Source organism: Carassius gibelio, chromosome B10, assembly GCF_023724105.1.
Source record: "Carassius gibelio isolate Cgi1373 ecotype wild population from Czech Republic chromosome B10, carGib1.2-hapl.c, whole genome shotgun sequence".
Classification (NCBI taxonomy): Eukaryota; Metazoa; Chordata; class Actinopteri; order Cypriniformes; family Cyprinidae; genus Carassius; species Carassius gibelio.
In genome coordinates this window covers 6722403-6748147 of record NC_068405.1, presented here as the reverse complement: position 1 = coordinate 6748147, position 25745 = coordinate 6722403, and the positions used below count along the sequence as shown (strand labels likewise).

The 25745-nt window shown below is 33.6% G+C and overlaps 1 protein-coding gene across 1 annotated transcript in view; it reads left to right on the top strand.

Annotated features, from left to right (window-relative positions):
• galt (galactose-1-phosphate uridylyltransferase) overlaps positions 1 to 25745 on the top strand; it is a 116316-nt gene that overhangs the window by 54620 nt on the left and 35951 nt on the right. Inside the window, exons 8-9 of the mRNA XM_052567177.1 lie at positions 4317 to 4449; positions 13819 to 13902. Coding sequence (XP_052423137.1) covers positions 4317 to 4449; positions 13819 to 13902 — 217 coding nt within the window. The remainder of the gene's footprint in view (positions 1 to 4316; positions 4450 to 13818; positions 13903 to 25745) is intronic.

Sequence of the window (25745 nt, the reverse complement as noted above, 5' to 3'; positions counted from 1 at the left end):
ATGACTTGAGTTTTTAATGATGTGGTTGGGACTCGGGGCAGCGCCGGAGGGAATATCTCCATGCTTTTTAAAAAATGCAGTGCCTAATAGATGCAACTGACAAACTGCAATGCAAATGCTTTGTTTCTAGACATTTTTGACTGGAGGTCCATGTGGGGCACAAACTCATTCAAGGGTAGAATAAGGATTTCGGTTTTAAGGAATTTAATCATTTAAGTTCCACTTCTAGGTAGAGGAGTAACAGTACACAACAATTTTGGTATGGGTCGTTTGGTTCATTGGCATGTGTATGAAGAAAATATAGTGCAGAATTGATTTAGAAAGTGTTTATAATGTAGGGCTGGGCGATATGCTAAACATATTATTTCAGTATTTTTTCCCCATATCATATGATATCAGTATTTAACACAATATTCATTCACCATCAATGGAGAATGTAATGCTTTCCACATATTTGTTAGACCTTGTGAATTAATTTAAATATAACTAGTTAGTTCAGAATTAAATTCCACAGAGTAGCTGCCTTTTAATTCAGAGCCCCGTGAAATCAATTTTATTTTTTCCAAATAAATAATTATTTTTCTTCTCAATTTAACACAGATGTATCATCAAAAATGGTATCTAATAAGTGATTTGATAAAACTTTACGAAACATTCAAATCAATCTTTCAAACGTAAATGAACAGTTATATTTTCATTTGATTACAACTAAACATTGCGTTTTTATTTTTTTGCCAAATAAGATGCTGTATAACAGAACTGTATAAACGAACACATGGATGAAAAATATCTTGCTTGTAAGATATTCCTTAAAAATGAAAAATATTAATACTATTAATCTGAGAAGTACAGTTTTGTTCAAAATAATAGCAGTACAATGTGACTAACCAGAATAATCAAGGTTTTTAGTATATTTTTTATTGCTACGTGGCAAACAAGTTACCAGTAGGTTCAGTAGATTGTCAGAAAACAAACAAGACCCAGCATTCATGATATGCACGCTCTTAAGGCTGTGCAATTGGGCAATTAGTTGAAAGGGGTGTGTTCAAAAAAATAGCAGTGTCTACCTTTGACTGTACAAACTCAAAACTATTTTGTACAAACATTTTTTTTTCTGGGATTTAGCAATCCTGTGAATCACTAAACTAATATTTAGTTGTACGACCACAGTTTTTTAAAACTGCTTGACATCTGTGTGGCATGGAGTCAACCAACTTGTGGCACCTCTCAGCTGTTATTCCACTCCATGATTCTTTAACAACATTCCACAATTCATTCACATTTCTTGGTTTTGCTTCAGAAACAGCATTTTTGATATCACCCCACAAGTTCTCAATTGGATTAAGGTCTGGAGATTGGGCTGGCCACTCCATAACATTAATTTTGTTGGTTTGGAACCAAGACTTTGCCCGTTTACTAGTGTGTTTTGGGTCATTGTCTTGTTGAAACAACCATTTCAAGGGCATGTCCTCTTCAGCATAGGGCAACATGACCTCTTCAAGTATTTTAACATATGCAAACTGATCCATGATCCCTGGTATGCGATAAATAGGCCCAACACCATAGTAGGAGAAACATGCCCATATCATGATGCTTGCACCTCCATGCTTCACTGTCTTCACTGTGTACGGTGGCTTGAATTCAGAGTTTGGGGGTCGTCTCACAAACTGCCTGTGGCCCTTGGACCCAAAAAGAACAATTTTACTCTCATCAGTCCACAAAATGTTCCTCCATTTCTCTTTAGGCCAGTTGATGTGTTCTTTGGCAAATTGTAACCTCTTCTGCACATGCCTTTTTTTTAACAGAGGGACTTTGCGGGGGATTCTTGAAAATAGATTAGCTTCACACAGACGTCTTCTAACTGTCACAGTACTTACAGGTAACTCCAGACTGTCTTTGATCATCCTGGAGGTGATCATTGGCTGAGCCTTTGCCATTCTGGTTATTCTTCTATCCATTTTGATGGTTGTCTTCCGTTTTCTTCCACGTCTCTCTGGTTTTGCTCTCCATTTTAAGGCATTGGAGATCATTTTAGCTGAACAGCCTATCATTTTTTGCACCTCTTTATAGGTTGTCCCCTCTCTGATCAACTTTTTAATCAAAGTACGCTGTTCTTCTGAACAATGTCTTGAACGACCCATTTCCTCAGCTTTCAAATGCATGTTCAACAAGTGTTGGCTTCATCCTTAAATAGGGGCCACCTGATTCACACCTGTTTCTTCACAAAATTGATGACCTCAGTGATTGAATGCCACACTGCTATTTTTTTTAACACACCCCTTTCAACTAATTCAACTAATTGCCCAATTGCACAGCCTTAAGAGCGTGCATATCATGAATGCTGGGTCTCATTTGTTTTCTGAGAATCTACTGAACCTACTGGTAACTTGTTTGCCACGTAGCAATAAAAAAATATACGAAAAACCTTGATTATTCTGGTTAGTCACATTGTACTGCTATTATTTTGAACAATACTGTACATTTCAACACATAATGGTAATATATTTCTGTCATAATTTCTTCAAGCTAAACCAAGCTTTTATTTTGTCAGTTTAATCTTTGAATTTCAATGTGTATTTGATGGTAGTTTTTCAGAAACGAAACATATATATATATGTACTTTTCATAATAATAATAGTTTTATATTTTTTTAGGAATATCATACAATCTTTTTTATATATATATATATAAGATTGTATGATATTCCAAAAAAAAACATGATGTGGTCAAGTGCATGCAGAAGCCAATATCTCCAAAATTAAAACTCAATTTCAAGAAAGTAGGTGAGCACATGCAACATATTATTCTTAATTAGAATGCTTAATGCATGCTTTGCTGCTTGCAGCTGTATTTTGGTTAGTCTTTCTCATAACTATTACGCAATGGAAGAGGAGTTTTTGGTGATTCTGATGGTACAGCTTTTTAATTTACATGAGGTTTCACAAATGCCCTGCTGTCACAATGAAGTTTATTGGAGGAAAAAAGCTGGAGACAGTTATTAAACATTTGGCAAAGGTGTTAACCTTATTTCCAAAACATTAGAAAGCCCATTGTAAGAAATATGCACAAAGCAGACACTTCTGCGTTCAGCTGTCGTGCCAAATTGAGCTACCAGAAGTGGAGCGATTGCAAAGACATGAGCGAGAGACCAGCTATAACAATGACAGCCTTTCAGAGCTCTTTGGGTGAAATTAGAGAAAGTGTCCAGACATCAAAAATATCTTCAGCCCTTCTCATGAGTGTTCAGAAGAAACTGCTTTTAAGGCCAGCACTGAGTCATGTCTAGAGTTTAGAAGTCATTTAATGAAACTGAAAACGTTTTGAAGGACATTTTGTGGTCTTGATGACTCTTTATTTGAACTGTGTGACCTGAAAGCAAAGAGCTGGCTATAGCCGAAACCAAATTTAATGGTCAACTAAAGTCCATGGTAATGTTACAATAAAAAAATGGGCATTACTTTATTTTAAAAAGTGGTCCAGAGTTCTATTCTGAATGATGCTTTTTTTATTTTTTTTTATTCGTAAATAAATTAGCTTTTTGGCTTTGAATTCCAATTTGGCTTTTGTTTATGCTTTTTAAATTTCCCTTACTATTACAAATGTACAAAACTGAAGTCATCAAGTGCAACAAGAATAGAGTTGGGTACTGGCAGATCCTCCAGGAAAACCCAATTCAGTTTGCCAGAGATGTGTGTGTACACATTTGTGAACACAATACAACTTCAAGAAATGACTTGAACAAAAGAAAGTTGGTATTCAGCAATGGCCAAGCCAGAGTCCTTGAATCCTGCTGTAGAATGAGCTGAAAATTACAGTCCACAGAGTCCATCCGACTAATCTGGCAAAGTCTGAATACATTTGCATTGACAAATGAGCCAAAATTGAACTGTGCAAAGCTTGCAGGCACAGAGAAGACGATTCTGTATGTCTGTCATTCTGAAGAACTGAGTATTTGTGAATTTAGAATAATATATATTATTATATTGAGATTAAAATATGTAGATTTCTGGCATCATTTAATAATCATCATTTAGTTTTAAACGTGTATCTTTGCTTTCATTTGTAAAAAAGCATTTAAAATGCACTTGAGTGTGCACTTGAATATGCTAAGTATTCATGTTTGTATACTTGATGGAGTATGTGTTTGACTTTAAAGCTACATTTGCACAGCTTTCAGGGTCTCATATTTAGAAAGTGTTGTTCAATAGCATTCAGAATAGCTGAGGTCAAACATTATCCTTGGCCTTTGGAAATTTTAATAACTAGCGTGATATATTGTTTGTACTTGATTAACTGCTTGGTCTCTGCTCACACAGGAGCGTTTGGTAGTGGAAAACGAGCACTGGTTGGTGGTGGTGCCCTATTGGGCAACTTGGCCATTTCAGACACTGCTGTTGCCAAGACGACATGTCCTCCGTCTCCCTGACCTCACGGCCCAAGAAAGAGACAGTAAGACTTTGAGTTTACATTATTCTTATATATATATATATATATATATATATATATATATATATATATATATATATATATATATATATATATATATATATATATACTTTTGCCAATATGTAAATATGTGCCATATTATGTTGCTGTTAATGTTAGTCAAAATGATTCTGTGCTTGTGCAAATTTGAAAATAATTACTATTTTTTTCTTATTTATTATTATTATTCATTCATTCATTCATTCATTCATTCATTCTTAATAATTCAACTTTTCACCATTGACAGGTTTAGCAAAAACCAGATAAATAGTAAATAAATAAATCAATAAATTATACATTTATTTTTAATTTATAGAATATAACTTTATTCCCACCATATTTCTGATATTATCTATCAAACTTATCTTTGGTGGCATATTCACGGGTCAAAACACTACTCTTCCATTCGATCAAAACATTAAACAGGTTCTCCCCACTCAATGACGCACCCACCGAGAAAACTGATGAAAGTGCTCTAGTTATTGGCGATTCTGTGGTATAGAACATGAAAATAGAGACACCAGCCACCATAGTCCAGTGTATTCTGGGAGCCAGAGCACCTGACATATTGTCAAATTTATATAAATTTACATATATATAAGAAAAACACTGAACCATTAAGCGGATTGCGTTCATATTCCGACCTCATCTGCTTGCCTATGTAAACTATGCATCATTAATATAGTACAGGGCTTAAAGTTCTCTAGCACCGTGATGGATTTCCAGCGTGCAGTATTTGGCTGCAGAAATATAATCCTATATTTAAAAAAATAATAATAAAAATCTTGTTGATTTATCACTTTCGTGTCCATGAGTTTGCCTACCGATGATATGAGAGGAGCAGCTTTCACTCTCAACCAAACTAACATTACTAGCCAATCAAAATGTTTTACTCTTATAAACACGAGACTCACATAATAGCGCAAAATAGTATCCAATTGCAGAGTTGCAGACCTGATGAATGGAGAAGCGCAACAAAAAGCTGCGAGGCGCAATGGTCAAAGATGTCCATCTAGCACGTATTTACATAGAAAAGCTAATTATAAAGCAGCGGAGCTTTGTAAACAGCTCAGAGTAATCACGTCATCTCCATAAGAACAATATGATTGCAAGAGCATATTTACCGAGATTTTTGAAAATATGATCTCTTAATTGTAAATTTACCAGTAAAGACTATGTGTAAATGGGGCTAAACTCACAGGAGAATACACAGGATAATACATCAACCTATGTCTAAATATGCCATTTATTGTAAATTAAATTAAATTAATGCATTTAGCAGACGCATATATCCAAAGCGACGTACAGTGCATTCAGGCTAACAATTTTTACCTATCATGTGTTCCCCGGGAATCGAACCCCCAACCTTGCGCTTGCTTGCTTGCTAACGCAATGTTCTATCACTTGAGCTAGAGGAACACATTGTACATTGCGATTTCAAAATAAACGTTTCTGCAAGTGGCCAAATATTAAAATGCAATGGATTTAAACATTGTTTAATCATGCTGTAAAGTGAAACGTCACCAGGCCGTTTGTGCATATATTTGTTTTAATACATGTACTTGTACTTAAGTTGGTTATGTTCATATTATGTATAGGCAAATTGCATTATGCATTTTAACAGATATTTTATTTGATAATAAAAGTTTAACAAAAATTACATGTACTTTTACTATGAAATGTTTTATTTTTTCTCACCATATTTTTTATTGTTGCCAAATTCTGTGTTTTAGCATTATTTGAATCCATAAAACAACTTAATTTATTCATTATTTTCCTGAAGAAGCCTTATGATTTTTTCCCCCTCAAAAATTCAGTGTTGTTTTTTGTTATCAAATCCAGACATGAAACATTTTTTGGCAAACAAATGGGATTTACTATTAAAATGAAAACATGGAAGAAATGTTTTTTTGTGATTATTCCTTAAAAAATAATGTTTGTTTCATTTTAGCAGTAGAAGTAGTAGGCTATGTATGTACATTCTATTGAAAAATAGACTGGACTTTTATTTTGACTGGTTGCCGTGAATACCTTTACAGTTAAGTGTATGTGATATGACGTTAATTTTACTCAAATCAAATGGTCAGATGCTCATGAAAGCTCTCTCAGAGCAGTTCTGGAGATGTTCCTCATGTGTTCACATCCTCATTTAGAGAGACGACGGAAGCTAAAATCACTGCGAGTGTCACACGTGCTTCAGTATAAATGAAACCTCGCTTCTGCGCCATTCATTAGAGTCATGCAAAACAGGCAGGATTCATATTTAAATCAATTTTTGTGGCTTAATAGTTACAGATACTAGTCCATATCATGATCTGATTTAGGTGCAATGACCACTTTTGAGTAATTCATTCACAATGTGACCAATTCTGTTTTAAACTGTTAATCTTTTTTTATTACTGGATTCCGTCCACATTTTCCACGTCACGGAAATCACAGGGCCCTACAATTATACCATTACAATGTACTCTCACACTTTAACTGCTTCTATTCTTGAACACTTAATGATTATCTAATCAAAATAAAAGAGCAGCGCTGAGTCTAGGAGAACTCTAGGAGAACGTTCAACTCAAGCAGTAGTCTAAAACAGTATATTTATTCACCAAACGCACACAAGTTTACTTCAAGAATGAACAATGAGGCATAGATAAGTTTGAAGTTCAGTGTTGAAAAAAACTTCAGTGTTGAGCAAACGCTAAGAGCGATCTATAATATAGCTCTATAAATGAAGCATACAGACTTTATTAGAGCCACAGAGAGACAAACGTTTCAATGAAAATGCTCTATATACAATTCATTATGTACATTAATAACGATTTGGGGGGAACATAATGTAATTTAACTGAAAACTATGTGAATGGCGCTCTGTAGCGTGACAGGAGTTTCTGTCAGCTGTATTTAAATCCAGGTCTGAAGTTTCTTGCTCTGTTCAGCATGCAGCATCACATTTCTAAACAAACAGCACATGCTGTCAGTGATTTCAGCCACTAGAGGCTGCTCTCACACTGTATAATGAAAACAGACCCTTCTCAGCCGCTCCAGCAATGAACGCCACCCGGAAAACTATCGGCATGGATTTTTGCCGATAACCGATTGCTCCAGCAATCAACTATCGGTGCCGATTAATCGGCAAAACCAATACATCGGTCGACCTCTATTAATTATTTCTGCACACACACACACACACACACACACACACATATATGCACACACACATTCTTGTATTTTTATATTTTTAGAGATAGAGAGGATTTTATGAATTAATATTATATTTATTATAAATACATACAAGCACACATTTAGGCAATCATTGGTCATTTTGTTCTGCAGTACACTTGTGCATAAATCTCAATAGCACAAACATAGTTAAATATATCACAGTTCAGCTAAATTTATTGTGTTACTTTTACTTTTGGAAGTGACTTTATAGCCATTCCATTAAGACTGAATTATGAGGAAGTTTTTCCCCTCACAGTCAAATGTATTTTTACGCTCTAAATTCTGTCAGTCACGAAGAGAGCCGCGGGAGAGAGCTCACATTTAGAAACTCCCTTTGGTTCACGTCTGTGCTTAACATTTCTGTTTGAACCTTAGACACCTTGCTGTATCTCTACCTCATGTCTGCTTTGACAAAATATCTTCTTAAAACCTCACGTCTCCTTGTCACATCGCCCAGTGCCCTTTTTCCCCATTGGACTTGAGACGTCCGTAGACACACACTCATACACACCTATGCTCTTCTCAGTTGTTATTAAAGTTGCCCTGTCAGTGCCAGTGAAAGTAAAGGAGAGGCTTTCGAAGCTGTGACACCAGATAAACATTCACCTCCTGGATACATGTCTCTCACGCTCACAGGCTTAGTTTTGACAGACTTAATCCAGTATGTAAATAAACGTCAGTGAAATTACCAAGCAGGTCAGCCATTGCCAGAAAGAGCGGTGGGGAAGCGCACTAGATCACAACCCCGCTTTGAGCCTGCCAATTACAGAGGCCGTCACCCAGTCGACATTCTGACATTTCCAGACTTGAGGGACGTTGTTTGTTTTTCTGATAAAGCGCTGTTTTGAATTGTAGTTTGAAGGCTTGATGACACATCTTGATGCTTTTGTGGAATCTGCTTTCTTTTGGGAATATATTGCCTTTTATGTTTGTGAGGATAATTAACCGAGTGCTAATCCAATTTCATGCATATACCGCTTCAAATCGCAGAGCCAAACGTATAGTGTGCTGGAATGCTTGCAACAGACCAATTATGATCTAAAGAAGGCTTGTCTTTTTAAATGTTAATGAGTTTTATAGAAACTTTCACACTCTGTGTTTGGTTTCAGCGTTTGAAGGAAACATGAAGTGACGTCAAATACGCTAACCGGATTAGTAAAAACCTGATTCACTTTAAAGCGCATTCTCGTCAACGTAAGTGACATAAAAAACCATCAACAGTTGTTTCTTTCTTTTTTTTTCTGGAATTATTGACACCACATTAATCTCTCAAATAAAAGAAGTGTGCTTAATAATATTGAATGTGAACATTCATGTGAAAATGCACTTGGTGATTCATGAATGCTTTGAACCTAATGTTAGTCTCTTTTGAAAACCAGCAGATTATTGTTGAAGTGAAATCATCAAAAAAAACTGTGTTAAATTCTACAAGTTCAAGTTTACTGTACAGAAAATGTACTGTACTAAAATATGTAATTTTAAAAAAAGTAAATGTTTTACTAAATATTTTGGAATCTAAATTTGTTATAAAATCAATGCCATATGTCTAAATTATGTTCCAAATTTAAAGTTTATATGTATATTTATATATAAAAAAACAGATTACGGTTAGATTTTGTTTTGGCATTATTCCAAAAATAGCCACCTGATGACACCCAAACACCATTGATTTACTTATTTATTTAAATCGCATTTTCCTGTCAAAAATGTACAATCATTTGTCACAATATTACTTCCCTGACAAAATAGTTACAGAATATGGAAAATTGAGACTCAAACCTTTTCAACAATAAGTATTACAATTAGAAAAAGTTTAATAAAAAAAAATGTAATATGACACTTGACAGCACCCACTAGGGAGAGGAACCTGCAGAAATGATTTAAGGTACTGTTTCCGTGGTTTGCAATGTCTGATTTCAAAGTAGTTTTCATTAGATGGATTTTGAGTGTTTAAGCTTTCAAGTGATATATAATTTAGGATGATTACTAAAATATGTGATGGGAAAAATGGCAATAAATGAAGTGTGACAGCTAACAGGTTAAAGTATAGTTAAATACTGAAACTGAGTGCTGAAATAGTTTAATAACTGAACTTGCTAATAATAAAATGTTAAAGAAATAAAAGACCACTTTAGTGTACTCTAAGCAAGTCCACGGCACTTTGTAAGAAATGTAAAATTAAACGTTTGATGTTAAAGTACATCTTAAATCATTGTTTTAATAAACCTTTGACATGTTTTAAAGTAGACTCATTTTGATGTGTTGACTAGCATACTAAAGCACGTTATATACTTGATTATAATCTTACCTTTAGGATGTTAATATTTTATTTTTGAATGTAGTAAATTGCAACTTCAACATTACATGGAATAAAAAAAATTCATTTATATACATGACATTAATATATTTTAATTTACCAACAGTAGTCTAAAAATTAAAACATTTTTCAAAGACAATATAGTTATAAAATTACATAAGAATATGTATTAATTCCTACTGAAGTGGGTCAGAAAAGCACTCTGATGTTTAACTAATTGCATACATTTAAACCACACACGTTTTCGTTTAATTGCACTTAACGTGTCCAAAAAATTACATTAATCTCACATGTTCTCAGAAGTCATTCCAAGTTATTTTATGTTCCAAACTTAAAGTTGATATCACATAAATTGAGTATTTGTATAGATTTTATTCCAAAAATAGCCACCGAATGATACTTTAAACTCCACTGATTTAGTTTTTTATGCATTTTTTCTCTCACGAATGTATAACTTCAACTCGCATGTTCTGAGAAGTCTATTATTTTAAAGTGTATTGTTTTATTAGTAAGTGCTCTTTTTAATTGTATGCTAAAGTTAACTACTTTTTCACAATGGAGATACAGTATGTGTCTTCATCAGTGCCCACAGTAGTGATAATTCCCTTTGTGGGGTTCAAACTATACCAACTATTGTGTTCAACAGACTTTCCATAATGTCAGTAGACCTACATTTGATAACTCAGCCAATCCCTGCTGAAAACCCTTCATTTCAAATCCTCTAATGTATTTAATCATTTGCACTGAGACCATGTGCTCACTCTTTCTGATATATGCACATAAAAATGCATCAATCATGCAGATGAACAGTCTAATGTATAATGTAGATGAAAATAGCTCATCAGCTTTTGTTTAACATGGAGATTTGGAAATTGTTTCGAATTGTCTGTGAGCTGTGACGCTCTCCCATTGTTCCAGTCGAGGAGACTGCCTGAGGATCACAGACTTCCAGCCTAGCATGTAATCTTTTTTATCGGCTGACAAACCAAACATTTCCGGAGTTAGTGCCGGAGCTCTCAGCAGTTTTTAGGCCAACTCTTTTCAGGCTATATTGCATATATATGCATGTAACTCATTATTGCTTCGTTAGCACACTTTCTTATCCAAACTTACAGAGGGTGTTTTTACACTTGATTTGTTTCTGGAAAGTTGTTCACTCTGCAAATGAATTTGGGAGGTGGTCTGAATACATTTGGCTTTCTGCTTGCAACAATTTTGGGCATTACATGCAGTGATGCAGCAGATAATTGCAATCTGCCATACTTTACTATTTTCAATTTCAATTTTATGCATTTAGCAGACGCTTTTATCCAAAGCGACTTACAGTGCATTCAGGCTATCAATTTTTCACCTATGATGTGTTCCTGGGGAATCGAACCCCCAACCTTGCACTTGATAGCGCAATGCTCTACCAATTGAGCTACAGGAAAACTTTACTAGGAACAAGAACTCTTTACTTTACTAGGACTGTACAGCATCACTTATCCACTCTGACATGGACTGGCTCTTAAAAATGTTCAATGTGCACTTGATTACATTGCATCTTTCGATATGCTTGGTTGTAAAACTAAATAACTGCTACCACAGTTGCTAGGAATTGCAGGTGGTTTGCGAACAAGATGCAGTTATCTATCTAACTATTACCAAAACAGTGCCCATTAAATGAAAGTATAAAATAAGTGAATTTAACCTTTTAAAATTAAAATTTTATTTCATTTTTTTTAAATTATTTAATTTAAATTTTTTTTTTTTTTGTATGGCAAAAAATGCTGCACAACAGATGTTTACTGTTAAAATGAATGGAAGAACAATTATGTAATATTCGTTAAATAAAATTGTATTATTTCTATTACTTTGATAAGTACTTTCTACTAGTGTTGTCACGGTACCAAAATTTCAGTATTCTGTACCGATACCATTGAAAATCCACGGTTCTCGGTACCAATTTCTGTACCAAAACAAAACACAAAAATATGCTAATAAAAAAAAAAAAAAACTTTTTATCACTAAAAATAAAACCAATGCCATTCTTTATAGTAATTTACAATTGTGTTTAAAGTTTTTCTACTAGTAATATAATTATGGTAAACAAGTTTCACCCAAATTTAATTTGTCTTTTAATTAATGAAATTTAAACACATTTAATTTTTTTGGTAAATAAAGGGGATTTGCTATTAAAATTAAAACATGGAAGGAATATTGTGTGATTTATTTCTTTAAAAAGTTTTTTTTTTTTTTTTTTTTCAACATTAGTAGCAGTATCACATAAATTCTACAAAATAATAGTAACGTTTCTAGCACAATGCCTTTATGTAAAAATGAACTTTTATTTTGACGGACTACTTTTATTTTGACACTGGTTTTACTCAAATAAAATGTTAAAATTTTTGTGAAGCGACTCAGAACAGTTCTGGTGATGTTGTTGATGTATTTATGTCCTCACTGAGACGGCAGATGCTGAAATTACTACAATCGTCACACACTTCAGTCTATGTAGTAAACAAACCCGCACGTCTCTGCCATTCATTCATTCACACAGAACATGCAGGATTCAAATTTCAACCAACTTTAGCGGCTTAACATTTACAGATACTGGTCCATATGGAGATTTGATTTGATTAATCTATGCTAACTTTGACAAATTCTGTGACTGTCCATATTAAAATGTAAGTTTTCATTTTCATGACTGGATTTTGAGACTCTGCCCGCGTTTTCTGCTTCGCGGAAATCATAGCGCTGTATGCGTCAAGAACCGTATTGACCGGGTCCTCGGTATCACCGGTACCTAAAGAAACATGCTACCGTCACATTTTAATTTTATCAGTACAGAGTTGGTACCGAAGTACCGGGTCTTTTGACAACACTACTTTCTACTTTAAAATAGTAATATATTTAATACAACAATAATAATAACACATTTTTTTTAATTAACAATTAAATTGTTCTTTTTGTGCTTTTATATTCACAGACACTAGCTTGACAAAATCAGCATATTGCCATTTGATTAAGCGTACAGCACAGTATTTATATTTATTATCCAAAATGTGCCAAATTCGGTGACATTCCGAGTTATACTATAAATTCTATAGTTTATATACTGTCATTTTTATTCTATTTTCCATCTGGATTCTGCACATTTCTGTTCACAACCGAGAAGAACCAAAATGATCTAAGGTTTTTGAAGGGTTTAACCTGTATCCTCTGGGTTGCAAGCAGAGATCTGTATCTACTTAGCCATATCATGCCATAAAGGTGCAACTACCCAAAAGCAACATCTTGTAATAAATAACTTTCTTTTAACTTGTTGGATCAAGAAGCGTGATGCTGTTTTTGGCTCAGCTGTTCCACTATCAAAGTTTATTAAATCTGAGCCCTGATTTTACTGTCATTATTTTTTTAAATTACCAAGGCAGCTGCTGTTTTCCTGGGAAAAACAATCTTGCATTCACCAGCATGTCTTGAAATCATGAATCACTCTTGAAGGACAAATGCAATTTACTGACTGGAGCGGTCAAAAGGTCTCTTCTTTCTGAAACGATACATGTTGTCATTTCATTTAGCAAGGGAGACGCAAACCATCCATCTTAGTTTTGGTGGCTCTGTGTGTGAGTCTAGTTTTGTTTGGCTGAAAAACAAAATGAATGCACCTCCTGGCCATGAAAGGCGCTCGGGTGAAGTGCATGGCGTCTGTAATGAAACCAGGCTGGATAAAACCCAAGCAATATTGGTGGAAAATTGAAGTCAGTTCTTCCCAGTTGTACCTTTTTTTATTGTTCACTCTCTTTCCTTTCCTGCAGGTCTGGCATCCATAATGAAAAGACTCCTGACGAAATATGACAACCTCTTTGAGGTCTCCTTCCCCTATTCAATGGGATGGCATGGTAAGAGAATGCATCTGATATTGCAATCATAGAGGAGAAGTGGGGGGAAATCAGCTATGAGCCCTTTTCCTCACATATGGGAGGTGTTGCCACCTTGTCTTGTTTCCATGGAGAAAAATAAAAAGAAGTCAGGGAAAGATGCTCCCTTCCTTTGTTACTGCCCTCTGCTCAGTAACTTGTGGCATTGTCTTTGGTTCAGCGTTGCATGTGCATTGTGCAATGTGGTTCGAGAATGGATGTTAAAATGACTCGTGGCCTCAAGTAAAACCGTCGAGGTGTTTTAGGCAAATTGCTCGTGGATTAAACGCTCTGATGGCTCTTTACTCAATGCTGCAAAAATGCTTTAAATATTTTTTCCTTGATAATGGGAAATGCGGGCGTAACTCATCAGGTTGATGAATTATTCATGAGCAGTATTACTCTCTGGGTGATTACTGTTGTGTGCTCCTCTAAAAATGCTGCAGTGAATGTAAACTCAGGGGTGTGGCTTAACTACACATACTGGATAGTTAGATAGATAGATAGATAGATAGATAGATATATAGATAGATAGATAGTAGTCAGATAGATAGATAGATAGATAGATAGATAGATAGATAGATAGATAGAAAGATTGTAGTCAGATAGATAGACAGATAGTAGTCAGTTAGATCAATATAGTAGTCAGTTAGAGAAGTTTACATTAGTGAATGTAAACTCAGGGGTGTGGCTTAACTACACATACTGGATAGATGGATAGATAGATAGATAGTAGTCAGATAGATAGATAGATAGATAGATAGATAGATAGATAGATAGATAGTAGTCAGTTAGATAGATAGATAGATAGATAGATAGATAGATAGATAGTAGTCAGTTAGATAGATAGTAGTCAGGTTAGATAGATAGATAGATAGATAGATAGATAGATAGATAGATAGATAGTAGTCAGTTAGATAGATAGATAGATAGTAGTCAGTTAGATAGATAGATAGATAGATAGATAGATAGATAGATAGATAGTTAGATAGATAGATAGATAGATAGATAGATAGATAGATAGATAGATAGATAGATAGTTAGATAGATAGATAGATAGTAGTCAGTTAGATAGATAGATAGATAGATAGATAGATAGATAGATAGATAGATAGATAGATAGTAGTCAGATAGATAGATAGATAGATAGATAGATAGATAGATAGATAGATAGATAGTAGTCAGTTAGATAGATAGATAGTAGTCAGGTTAGATAGATAGATAGATAGATAGATAGATAGATAGATAGATAGATAGTAGTCAGATAGATAGATAGATAGATAGATAGTAGTCAGATAGATAGATAGTAGTCAGATAGATAGATAGTAGTCAGATAGATAGATAGATAGATAGATAGATAGATAGATAGATAGATAGTAGTCAGATAGATAGATAGTAGTCAGATAGATAGATAGTAGTCAGATAGATAGATAGATAGATAGTAGTCAGATAGATAGATAGTAGTCAGATAGATAGATAGTAGTCAGATAGATAGATAGATAGATAGATAGATAGATAGTAGTCAGATAGATAGATAGTAGTCAGATAGAGAGATAGATAGATAGTAGATAGATAGATAGATAGTAGTCAGATAGATAGATAAATAGATAGATAGATAGTAGTCAGATAGATGGATAGATAGATAGATAGATAGATAGATAGATAGATAGATAGATAGATAGATAGATATTAGTCAGATAGATAGTAATCAGTTAGATAGATAGATAGGTAGATAGATAGATAGATAGATAGATAGATAGTAGTCAGATAGAGAGATAGATAGATAGTAGATAGATAGATAGATAGTAGTCAGATAGATAGATAGATAGATAGATAGTAGATAGATAGATAGATAGTAGTCAGATAGATAGATAGATAGATAGATAGATAGATAGATAGATATTAGTCAGATAGATAGTAGTCAGTTAGATAGATAGATAGATAGATAGATAGATAGATAGATAGATAGATAGATAGTAGTCAGATAGATAGTAGTCAGTTAGATAGATAGATAGATAGATAGATAGATAGATAGATAGATATTAGTCAGATAGATAGTAGTCAGTTAGATAGATAGATAGATAGATAGATAGATAGATAGATAGATAGATAGATAGATAGATAGATAGATAGATATTAGTCAGATAGATAGTAGTCAGTTAGATAGATAGATAGATAGTAGTCAGATAGATAGTAGTCAGTTAGATAGATAGATAGATAGATAGATAGATAGATAGATAGTAGTCAGATAGATAGATAGATAGATAGATAGATAGATAGATAGATAGATAGATAGATAGTAGTCAGATAGATAGATAGATAGGTAGATAGATAGTAGTCAGATAGATATATAGATAGATAGATAGATAGATAGATAGATAGATAGATAGATAGATAGATAGATAGATAGATAGTCAGATAAATAATCACTGGGTTAACTATCCATTTATTGTTAGAAATCTGAATATCTAAATATTAATTATGGATGGACAGCTGAAAATTGTGTAAACTGGAACATGTAGTCATGAGTCTGAATATAAGTACACTACATCTATATTCTGATCGTGCGACACACACTCACTGTCATAGAGCCACTGGTGGTGAAGCGTCGCTGCACGCCGGTACAAGCAGTGATAGCAGAGAGTGATTGACACCTGATGCTGTGCTCTAGACCCTGGACGCCTGGGTCTGCCACGGGACGCGGTGCAGAGCCCCATTTCATCTCCAATCTTGTTACGACCTCCTCAGCCGAGCGACCGCTGCACACTCAGATGATTCTCATCGTCTGTCAATGGCAGCTTTAGTGTCGGGCCACAAATCTGACACCCGTCGCCAGTAAACCTGCGAATCTCTGACCCACTGCCATGCATGGCATAGCGCCGAGCCTTTCCCAGCATGCTCTGCCTGGAACTGACTCAGCCATCGTCGGCTTCCATGGAACGACTTAATGAAACAGATTCACTGCCGTCTTCTCTTGCGCGCCCATGGAATGTAACGTACACTTAATGCCCGTGATGTTCATTATTTGATGATGATATAATCACCGGCGCTCTGCTGGATTGATTACATCACTGACGTCCCCGGCTGTTGTTTTACCCAGCGTGCATCTGCAGCGAGAGCATCCATCATGTAAATGATTCATTCGGCTCGCATTTGCCAAGCGTCCGTGTGTTTCCACCGCGCTGTTACAATTAGCGATATGCGAATTTAAGAGGGAAGAGAGATAACGAGATGCTTCTGCCATCACTGAATATGTAACAGGACTTTGTTAACACGGTCTGAGAGCTCACACACAGGGCCTGTCATTTAATGTGCAGTTTGACAACCTTTTTGCTCTGCTAGAGTTATGAAGCACAGTAGTGTTAGAGAGTTTGAATTTAGGATTTTACTTAAAATATTTCTGCAAAACATTCTGTTGAATAGCAGGAAAATAGTGTAAGATGGCAAAGCTCAGGTAATGACTACCTTGAGATTGTTCTGATTAACACCTTGGTACTGACCTACATTTTTGTTTAAAGTCATACCAAAAAATATTATTTCTGCTTCTCAATGTTTTTTTTTCTCCTCCCTTTTTAACATCATTTTTTGCTCCATTTTAAAGCGACAGTTCAACTTAAAATAAAATTATCATTTTATTTATTTATTTACCGTTATGTTGTTTCAAACCTGTATGAATTCTATTCTTCTTTGAAATTATTTTATTGGTATAGGTGTGTCCCAACCCCTCACTTTTAGTCTTAAAATATAAAAATGTCTCACAAAAATATGAAGTGCTACAAATTAAAACATGTAATAATGTAAACAAAAAGTGCAACCAATATTAACAATTAATAATGTAGAGTGTTGCATCATTCAGTTATGTGTTATTTACATAAATAGTAATTCAGATGTGTATACATGCATTAAATATGCAAGCAACTTTTTACTTAAAGACATTTTTATGAATCGTTTAATGATGTAAATCATATACTGCACACTACTGTTTAAAACTTTAGGGCCAGTGAAATTGTATTAATGTTTTTGAAAATGTCTTCTGCTCAAGGCTGCATTTAACTGATTAAAAATACAGTAAAAATAGTAATTTTGTGAAATATTATTGCAATTTAAAATAACTTGTTTCTATTGTACTATATTGTACGATTGAATTGATTCCTGTGTTATAAAGCTGTATTTCCAGCATCATTACTCCAGTCTTCAGTGTCACATGATCCTTTAAAATGCTGATTCGCTGCTCAAGAAACATTTCTGATTATTATTGTTAGTTGAAAATAGAAGTGTAAAACAGCTTTTGTTTAAAAAGAAATATTTTGTAATATAAATGTCTTTACAAACAAATATAAAGAGTTTATTTCTAAAAAAACGTTGTGCATGTCTTAACTATATTTTTAACTAGATGTTTTTAACGTAATTTCTTTTCCGGTTGTAATAGACCCATATGCAGACTTTTTACTGAACAAATAAACTAAAGTAAGACTGATATTATGTTTTATGCATTAAGACACTTTATTTCCTAAAAGTCCACAGGGCTAAAAGTGGTTTATAGTTGAAGAAACATTCTTATACATTTGAGAACTAATGACCAAGTCTAGACTCCACTGAGATCTTCCTCTCGGCCACAGCTGCTAAACTCCCTGAAGAACAATTATTATCTTCAGCTATTCATTATAACGTTTAGAATACAATCCAACATCTCTACATTCACATTCTGGCCTTATCTGCTCATAGCTTTGTATTAAAAGCCCAAATAAAAGTATGACAGACAGAGTTTCAGTCCTGGGTGAGAACATTGCTGTTATTCTTTCATAGAGGAAAAAGCATCTCTGTTCTCTTTAATATATGTGTGCACAGGTTTTCCTTCACCCAGGTCATTGTAGGCGTCTTTGTGAATTGATTGAAAAGCATCTGGACATGGTTTATTCGATCGGATAAACCAAGTCCAGATGCTTTTGACCGAATTCGCTCCAGACGTTTCCTAATGTGGCTGTTCTTGTCCTGCTCTCCCATTTATGTTTCATTGACCCGTATCATTTGTTATGAATAATGAAAGTCTGAATTCACCTTTGTATTACACAGTGAAAAATGCATTTAGAGAGCTTGACTTGAGTTAATAGATTTTAGTAGTGTTTACTAAGATCAACTTCACTAGTATTATTGCTCAAACTAAAGTAAGTGCACTTCATGATTTTCTTCCTTAGTATTTTTGTCTTATGTGTTAATGCATCTAATTATATTGATGTAACAAAATGATGTGACTTTATGCCTAAAACAAGAAGAAAAAAAAAAAAAGTCTGCCAGTATGGTTAGAAAAATAACCCCCTTTTTTATTTTACTTCTATTTTCCCTTGTTTTAGCCATAAAGTCACTACATTTTAATATATATATATATATATATATATATATATATATATATATATATATATATATATATATATATATATATATATATATGAACAACAAAAAACTAAATATAATTTTGTAAGGGATTTTGCTTTTCAAGTAAGTTGGTAGAATATTTAGATATTTGTAATTGAGAATAAGACAAAAAGAGCAAAACAATAAAAACAATTTTATTCAATTTCACAGTATAGATAACTTATCTAGTATGTTGGTGATGCATGCATTGATACCTCAAACTGTGCTTCTTTTTTCCCCAGAAAGAATTAAAATGTTATCAATTTAATCTTATTTTATTTTATTATTATAATTATTTTAATTATTTATTTGTATTAATGTACATATTTTATGGTTATTGATAAAATGTTTAATATGAACTACATATTAATATACTATTGATTTATAATTATTAAAATAATGGAAAAATTACAAATATGTAATAAATAGATTTTTATTTTCTTTAATTGCATTTATAAATAAATATTTATAAACTGATTTTTAAAATTCAGTTATGATTTTTTGCATGCACTGAAAAAAACAAACAAAGAGTAAATGAACAAAGATCATTGCTTTAAAAGAAGTACATCAGAAAATAACATTTCAGTTTTTCTACTTCAAAATGTCATAATGCATTACTTGGTATTTCTTTGAAATTATTTGTGTATTTATTATCTGTTCACTAGCAATATATATATATATATATATATATATATATATATATATATATATATATATATATATATATATATATATATATATATATATATATATATATATATATATATATATATATATATATATATATATATATATAAATTCCCATTGGCTTAAACATGGAAGTGCATTTTCAATGGACTGCTCAGTCTCAGCTCTTTATGACTTTTTAATAAGGCCTAGTGAGGGATCTTTAAGGTCCTTTGACGGGGTTGTCAGAGGACATACGAGTGGAAAAATGTGCTAACGATGGCAGAGAGGCTGGACTCGAGCTCTTGGCCTGTCTTTCTGTCGGCTGCACGGGGCAGAGCGCCGTATGACTGTACCGTCCAATATCAACACCTGAAAACTGCCTTCGCTCACAGCCAATAAGTCTCTCTGTAAAAGCCTTACTCAGCACTGTCTGCGGCCTAGAGAGCGTTATAAAATCTGATTTATAACTCATCCAATAAGCCCAGCCAGCTTTCAATTATTCACTCATGGATCATGCAGTAGTCGCCTTTGCTTTTTATATATGTTGGTTTAATAATGCAGACAAGATTATTAATATTCCGGTGAATTGGATTTGTTTAATTTTTCTTTATAATACTTCTGTGTAGCTTAATCTCTTAAATGGAACTTTTGCTTGATGGATTTTGTATAAATATTTATCAAAATGCCACTGGTGCAAAGTGTATTCCATGGCACAGTTCTTTGAGAAACTCAAACGGAGATTCATAAACTGCGATCAGCCATTAAATAAAAATGAATATTGTTTGTTCTGCGATATTTATGAACATTTACAGGACGCATATGCTGAACAATACATCATGTGGATGAGTGCTTAAACATGATGTATTAAACGTTAATGTTTTGCAAATGATTCCTAACTATCGTTTAGCATGGGTCCCAGTGCATGTCCTCAGCTTTAAATCTGCGTTATACTGTCAGATATTAATAATGCGTTACTGATTTGAGACTTTTGTTTGGAACTCAAGTTGTGCGTCAAGCCAATCAAATCACACGCAGTCCCTTGTATTTGTTAAGTATTTTAATCAATATGTTGACAGGAATTGACATAACAGTGTCAAATATTTGAGTCTGCTCAAAGTTTGGAAATCCACCCTGCCTAAAGCTTCAGTGTGGATATCTGATAATAATTTATAAATGAAAGAACATTAAATATTTAATAAAAGGGTCATTTCAGAATGTTTATAGGATTTTCATACCCTTAATATATATATATATATATATATATATATATATATATATATATATATATATATATATATATATATATATATATATATATATATATATACATATATTTTTTTTACAAAATGAAAACTGTCCCCTGTAATCAATTAATATAACAAAAATTATTGGAAATACTGTTTGGTTTGCATGATCACTTGTGTTATGCTGAACTTTATGCAGTCATAATACTTTATGTACTTTATATGTAAATTCTGACATAAAACAGTTTCGGATTTTCAATCAGATGCAACCTAATAATAATAATAATAATAATAATAGGATAACAATTTGTAAATACATATTTATTTAAATACTGTATATATTTCATGGAGTTGTCAAAAACAAAGTTTTTTATTTTATTTTCATATTTCTAAGTATAATGTGTTATGCTTTTGAAAAGGCTAAAAATAAACATGATTAAATAATTATAAATTAAAGTCATATTATGTTTGTAAACTTATCAATCAAAAATATATATTCTATGCCATTTGAATTATTAATTAAACTTTTTTCATAAAAAAATCATACGTTTCATAATTCGAAAAGAAGTAAAATAGTTAATATCTTAATATCGATAATGTTTTACTCTTTTAAGCCTTCTGGTTTGAACTGTTTAGGTGTTAAAATAATGTATAATGTTCAATTGTTTTAATTAATTTAACTGTTTTTTTTTTAACTGCATATTTTTAATCAAAATAAATTAACTGGTAAATGCCGTTCTGTAATTACAACTGCTCTATGAAAAAGCTTTTACATGATGTATAATACATCATTCATAATGTATCTGTTATAATATATTTTTAGGTTAAAATGCATTATAAAATTTGTAGATTCCTTGTTACATCTAAAATGGGTTGTTTGTTAATACATTTTAATTCTAAATATGTAACCAGTAATAGATAAGTATTACAAAGTTTTATTACTGTGGGTTACAACTGGTCATTAGATTATAGAATCAATTATATGGTGCAATGCAAGGCATATTTAATGCACTTTTGTAATTCATTATATAGAAAGTAATGCACTATATATAAAGTGACACTGATATTCAGTTGAATTTCCCACAAAAATAACTGTATCATGTTATACTATAATCCATTACACATATCAAATACACATGCAGTGATAGATTATATATAGATTTTATACCATTGTCATTTATTTGTCTGATTTGGCACCACCTGTTAATTGTCCCAAAGCAAGTGGTGATCTGATGATAGATTACACATCTGATAATACTTTCATTCTCTCAAATACGGCAAGATATAAGACTAAATGAGATTTTGGCCTGCTACTCGTGACCTTAATTGAAGTCAGATGCGATGTGCGATAATACGTCTGAAGGGCCACATGAGAGCGGCCAAAAGTGAGACCGTACATCATCTCGCCTCCCATTCCTTCATCTTTAAGAACCTAATTTAATGAAATCGTCATGCTTTCTGATTTTATTCTCCAGCTCACTGAGTTCTCACACTCCCCCTTAAACCTCGTCCTCATTCTCACGCCCAACAGAAAATGAAATAAATAAAATCTAAAATAACAACCTAACATGAAGTGGCAGGTTCGCTCCTATAGAACGTTTCCCTGATTGTTCCTGCGATATCAGCGACGTGAGTTTTAATCTCCAGCTGATAATTGCGAGAAGCAGTCGTCTGTCAAATCCCTCTCCTGCTCCTTAACAAAAGGAGTGAATGTAGTCGAGCTTTGCAATTATTGTAATGGCAGTAATGGAGCCTGTGAAATCAGCAGAGACAGTCCATTAAACAATTGCAGAGCAAAGCAATAGAACTTCTACAGTGGGAAGAACAAAGAGTCCTGAAGATGAGCAGATATAATGGCTGCTGCTGGTGTACGCAGTGATCTTTGCTAAAAAGGTGTTGGATCTCTGTGCTAAATTGATTTTTTTCTGAAACTGCCGGGTATGGTGTTGTTAAGAAGCAAGCATTCAGCATTTATAGATTCACTTTAAAAGTTGTTCAAGAGAGAAACAGACATTTGAGATTGGCAACTTGAAAGAGATGACTTATTTTTGTGGATTTGGCTGTGAATGCCTTAAGCGCTCCAATCTGTGGACTGTGGAGGTCACACATGGAAAATAAATGAAACCATTTAATGTCAAGGACAAATGCTCTGATGACAGATAAGAGAACATCCCGTGACATCAGATAACCTTTAGAGAGCTGGAGAAAGATGGAGAGGATCTTTCTCATGTGTCTGCTAACCAGACAGATAGTCAAGCTCTGCTGGATCAGTGATTGTGAACTGGGTTGACTTCAGATTTTGCATCAGATGAAGACCCGACTCGATGTCAGAGTAGTTTTTGTTTAAAATTAAACCAAAAAAATTAAACATCAGAACATTGTGAACATCAGAAGAACATCAGTTCTTCTCACCAAACCCCACAGAATACATTAAGAACGTTTTGGAATATACGGCACAAGATGCATAGGATTATTTTATGTCAGATTTGCACCCGCTTATAAAAAAAGTGAAAGACAAGTGAGAGCAGGACATTGTGTGTGTGTGTGTGTGTGTGTGTGTGTGTTTCGAAAAAGGAAGGTAATAAGCCTTTAGAAAAAGGTGAGTAATTTCCCCTAGTTCACACAGTTACGATGTTGCAGTCGGTTAAATAAACTCAGTAAACTAAACAACCTAGCAGACAAACGCGACTACAGTCAACGCAGACCAGTGTTGAAGTGTACAGCAAATATGCAGTCATAACTTTGTTTTTGCTGAGTTTGCCTAGGCCTATTAATTGATGTTCACTTGTATTTTTTCCTTAGAAGGGAAATAATACTTTAATTTATAGTTGTAGGGTAAACATTTATATTTTTAATTGTGTACGTTAATAATAACGACAACAAAATGCCATGCTTTAGAAAAATAAAGAGAACAGCAAAATGTGCTACTTTAGCACATCTGTTGAGCATCTTTTTTTGGCACACGCCACAAACATGAACCAGAACACGGCAAATACTTGACGCACCTACCTTTAGAAGACTACATTTAGGATTAAACATTTTTCGCGAACCCTTTGGCACTTTGAGAACCGCTGGTCTACTCAGAAGAAAGCGCTGTCTAGACTCTGCCCCGGATCTGATTGTGTCAAGCTGTTCATTAGTCTGGTTGTTTGATGAGGAGAAGATGAAATGTAGTTGCAATAAGCGCATCAATATACCGTTCAATAGTGATGGGAAGTTCGGATCATTTTACCGACTCAGACATTTGAGTCTCGTTCAGCAAAATGAATGAATCTTTTTTCAAGTCATTTCGTTCAATTTAGCAAACTGTAATTGAAATGTTACGTGTTACTTCCCCAACACATCTAGTACTTACACAAACGTTGATCACACTACGAACAATACAAAACTAAAATGCTATAAGATATAGAAACGATTAGTTCATTGTTTACCTGGGTCTTCAGTCTGTGATTAGCTCACCTCATCTCTTGTCTTACAAGTCTTCGGGTTCAAGTCATTCCTTAATCACGTAAGACCCCCATACGCTAAACCAATGCAGTCTGAGCCAGAAAGAAAATTGATTAGTTAATGTTTCGGGTCGAGTTTGAGTCGTTCCTTAATCACGTGACAGACCCACTCATTAAAAAAATGAGTAAACGAATGATTCACATTCCTTTTCAACAATATTTTTATGGCATATTATTTAAAATATTGTGTTGTTAGAGATATTTTTTGTCAAAGATTATTAGATAAGTGTGTAGAACTTTTTTTTTATTGCCTTTATTTGAGTTTTCAAAAGCCCTTATGATGAATTCAGAACTGTACTGTAGTATTGCCATTGCACTTGAAAGAACAAACAAAGTCATTGCCAAAAGATAGACAAGCTCTTTATTGATTGTGCTGTTGACAAAATGCAGGGGAATTGTAGATATTGATTCTTATTTAAGTTCCAAGAGAGGAAAAAAAAGGAAGGAAATAACTCATATCATGAAGTATTAGTATATTCCTCTTCTTCTCCTCCAAAGTTAATCACATTGTTGAGGTACTAAACATGCTTCAAAACTCACAAAACTTTGCACACGTAAGTGGTGGCATCTTTCATAAGTGGGTGTGGCAAAATGGCTTGATAGCGCCACCTATTAAATTTCAACGAGTGTGCCTCGAGCTATGTATTACGTACATGTACGAAAATCAGTACACACATGTAACACACCATTACCTACAATAAAGTCTCTTGATACAAAACCCAAAAGGAAATCAGTTATTTAGAATTTTCTGTACGATTTTTGTGCAGTTTTTGCCATTTCCCTCCTTCATACTTTGACAAACTCCTCTTACAGTTTTAATTGGATCATTTTCAAATTTGATGAGGGTTATCTTAAAAATGAAAATTAGGCTGTGTTTTACTCACCATGAGGCATCCTAACTGTGTATGACTTTCTTATTTTAGACGAATCCAGTCTGAGTTATATTAAAAATTGTATAAATCTCTATCAATGCAGTCATCTGGTGTTGCATTCC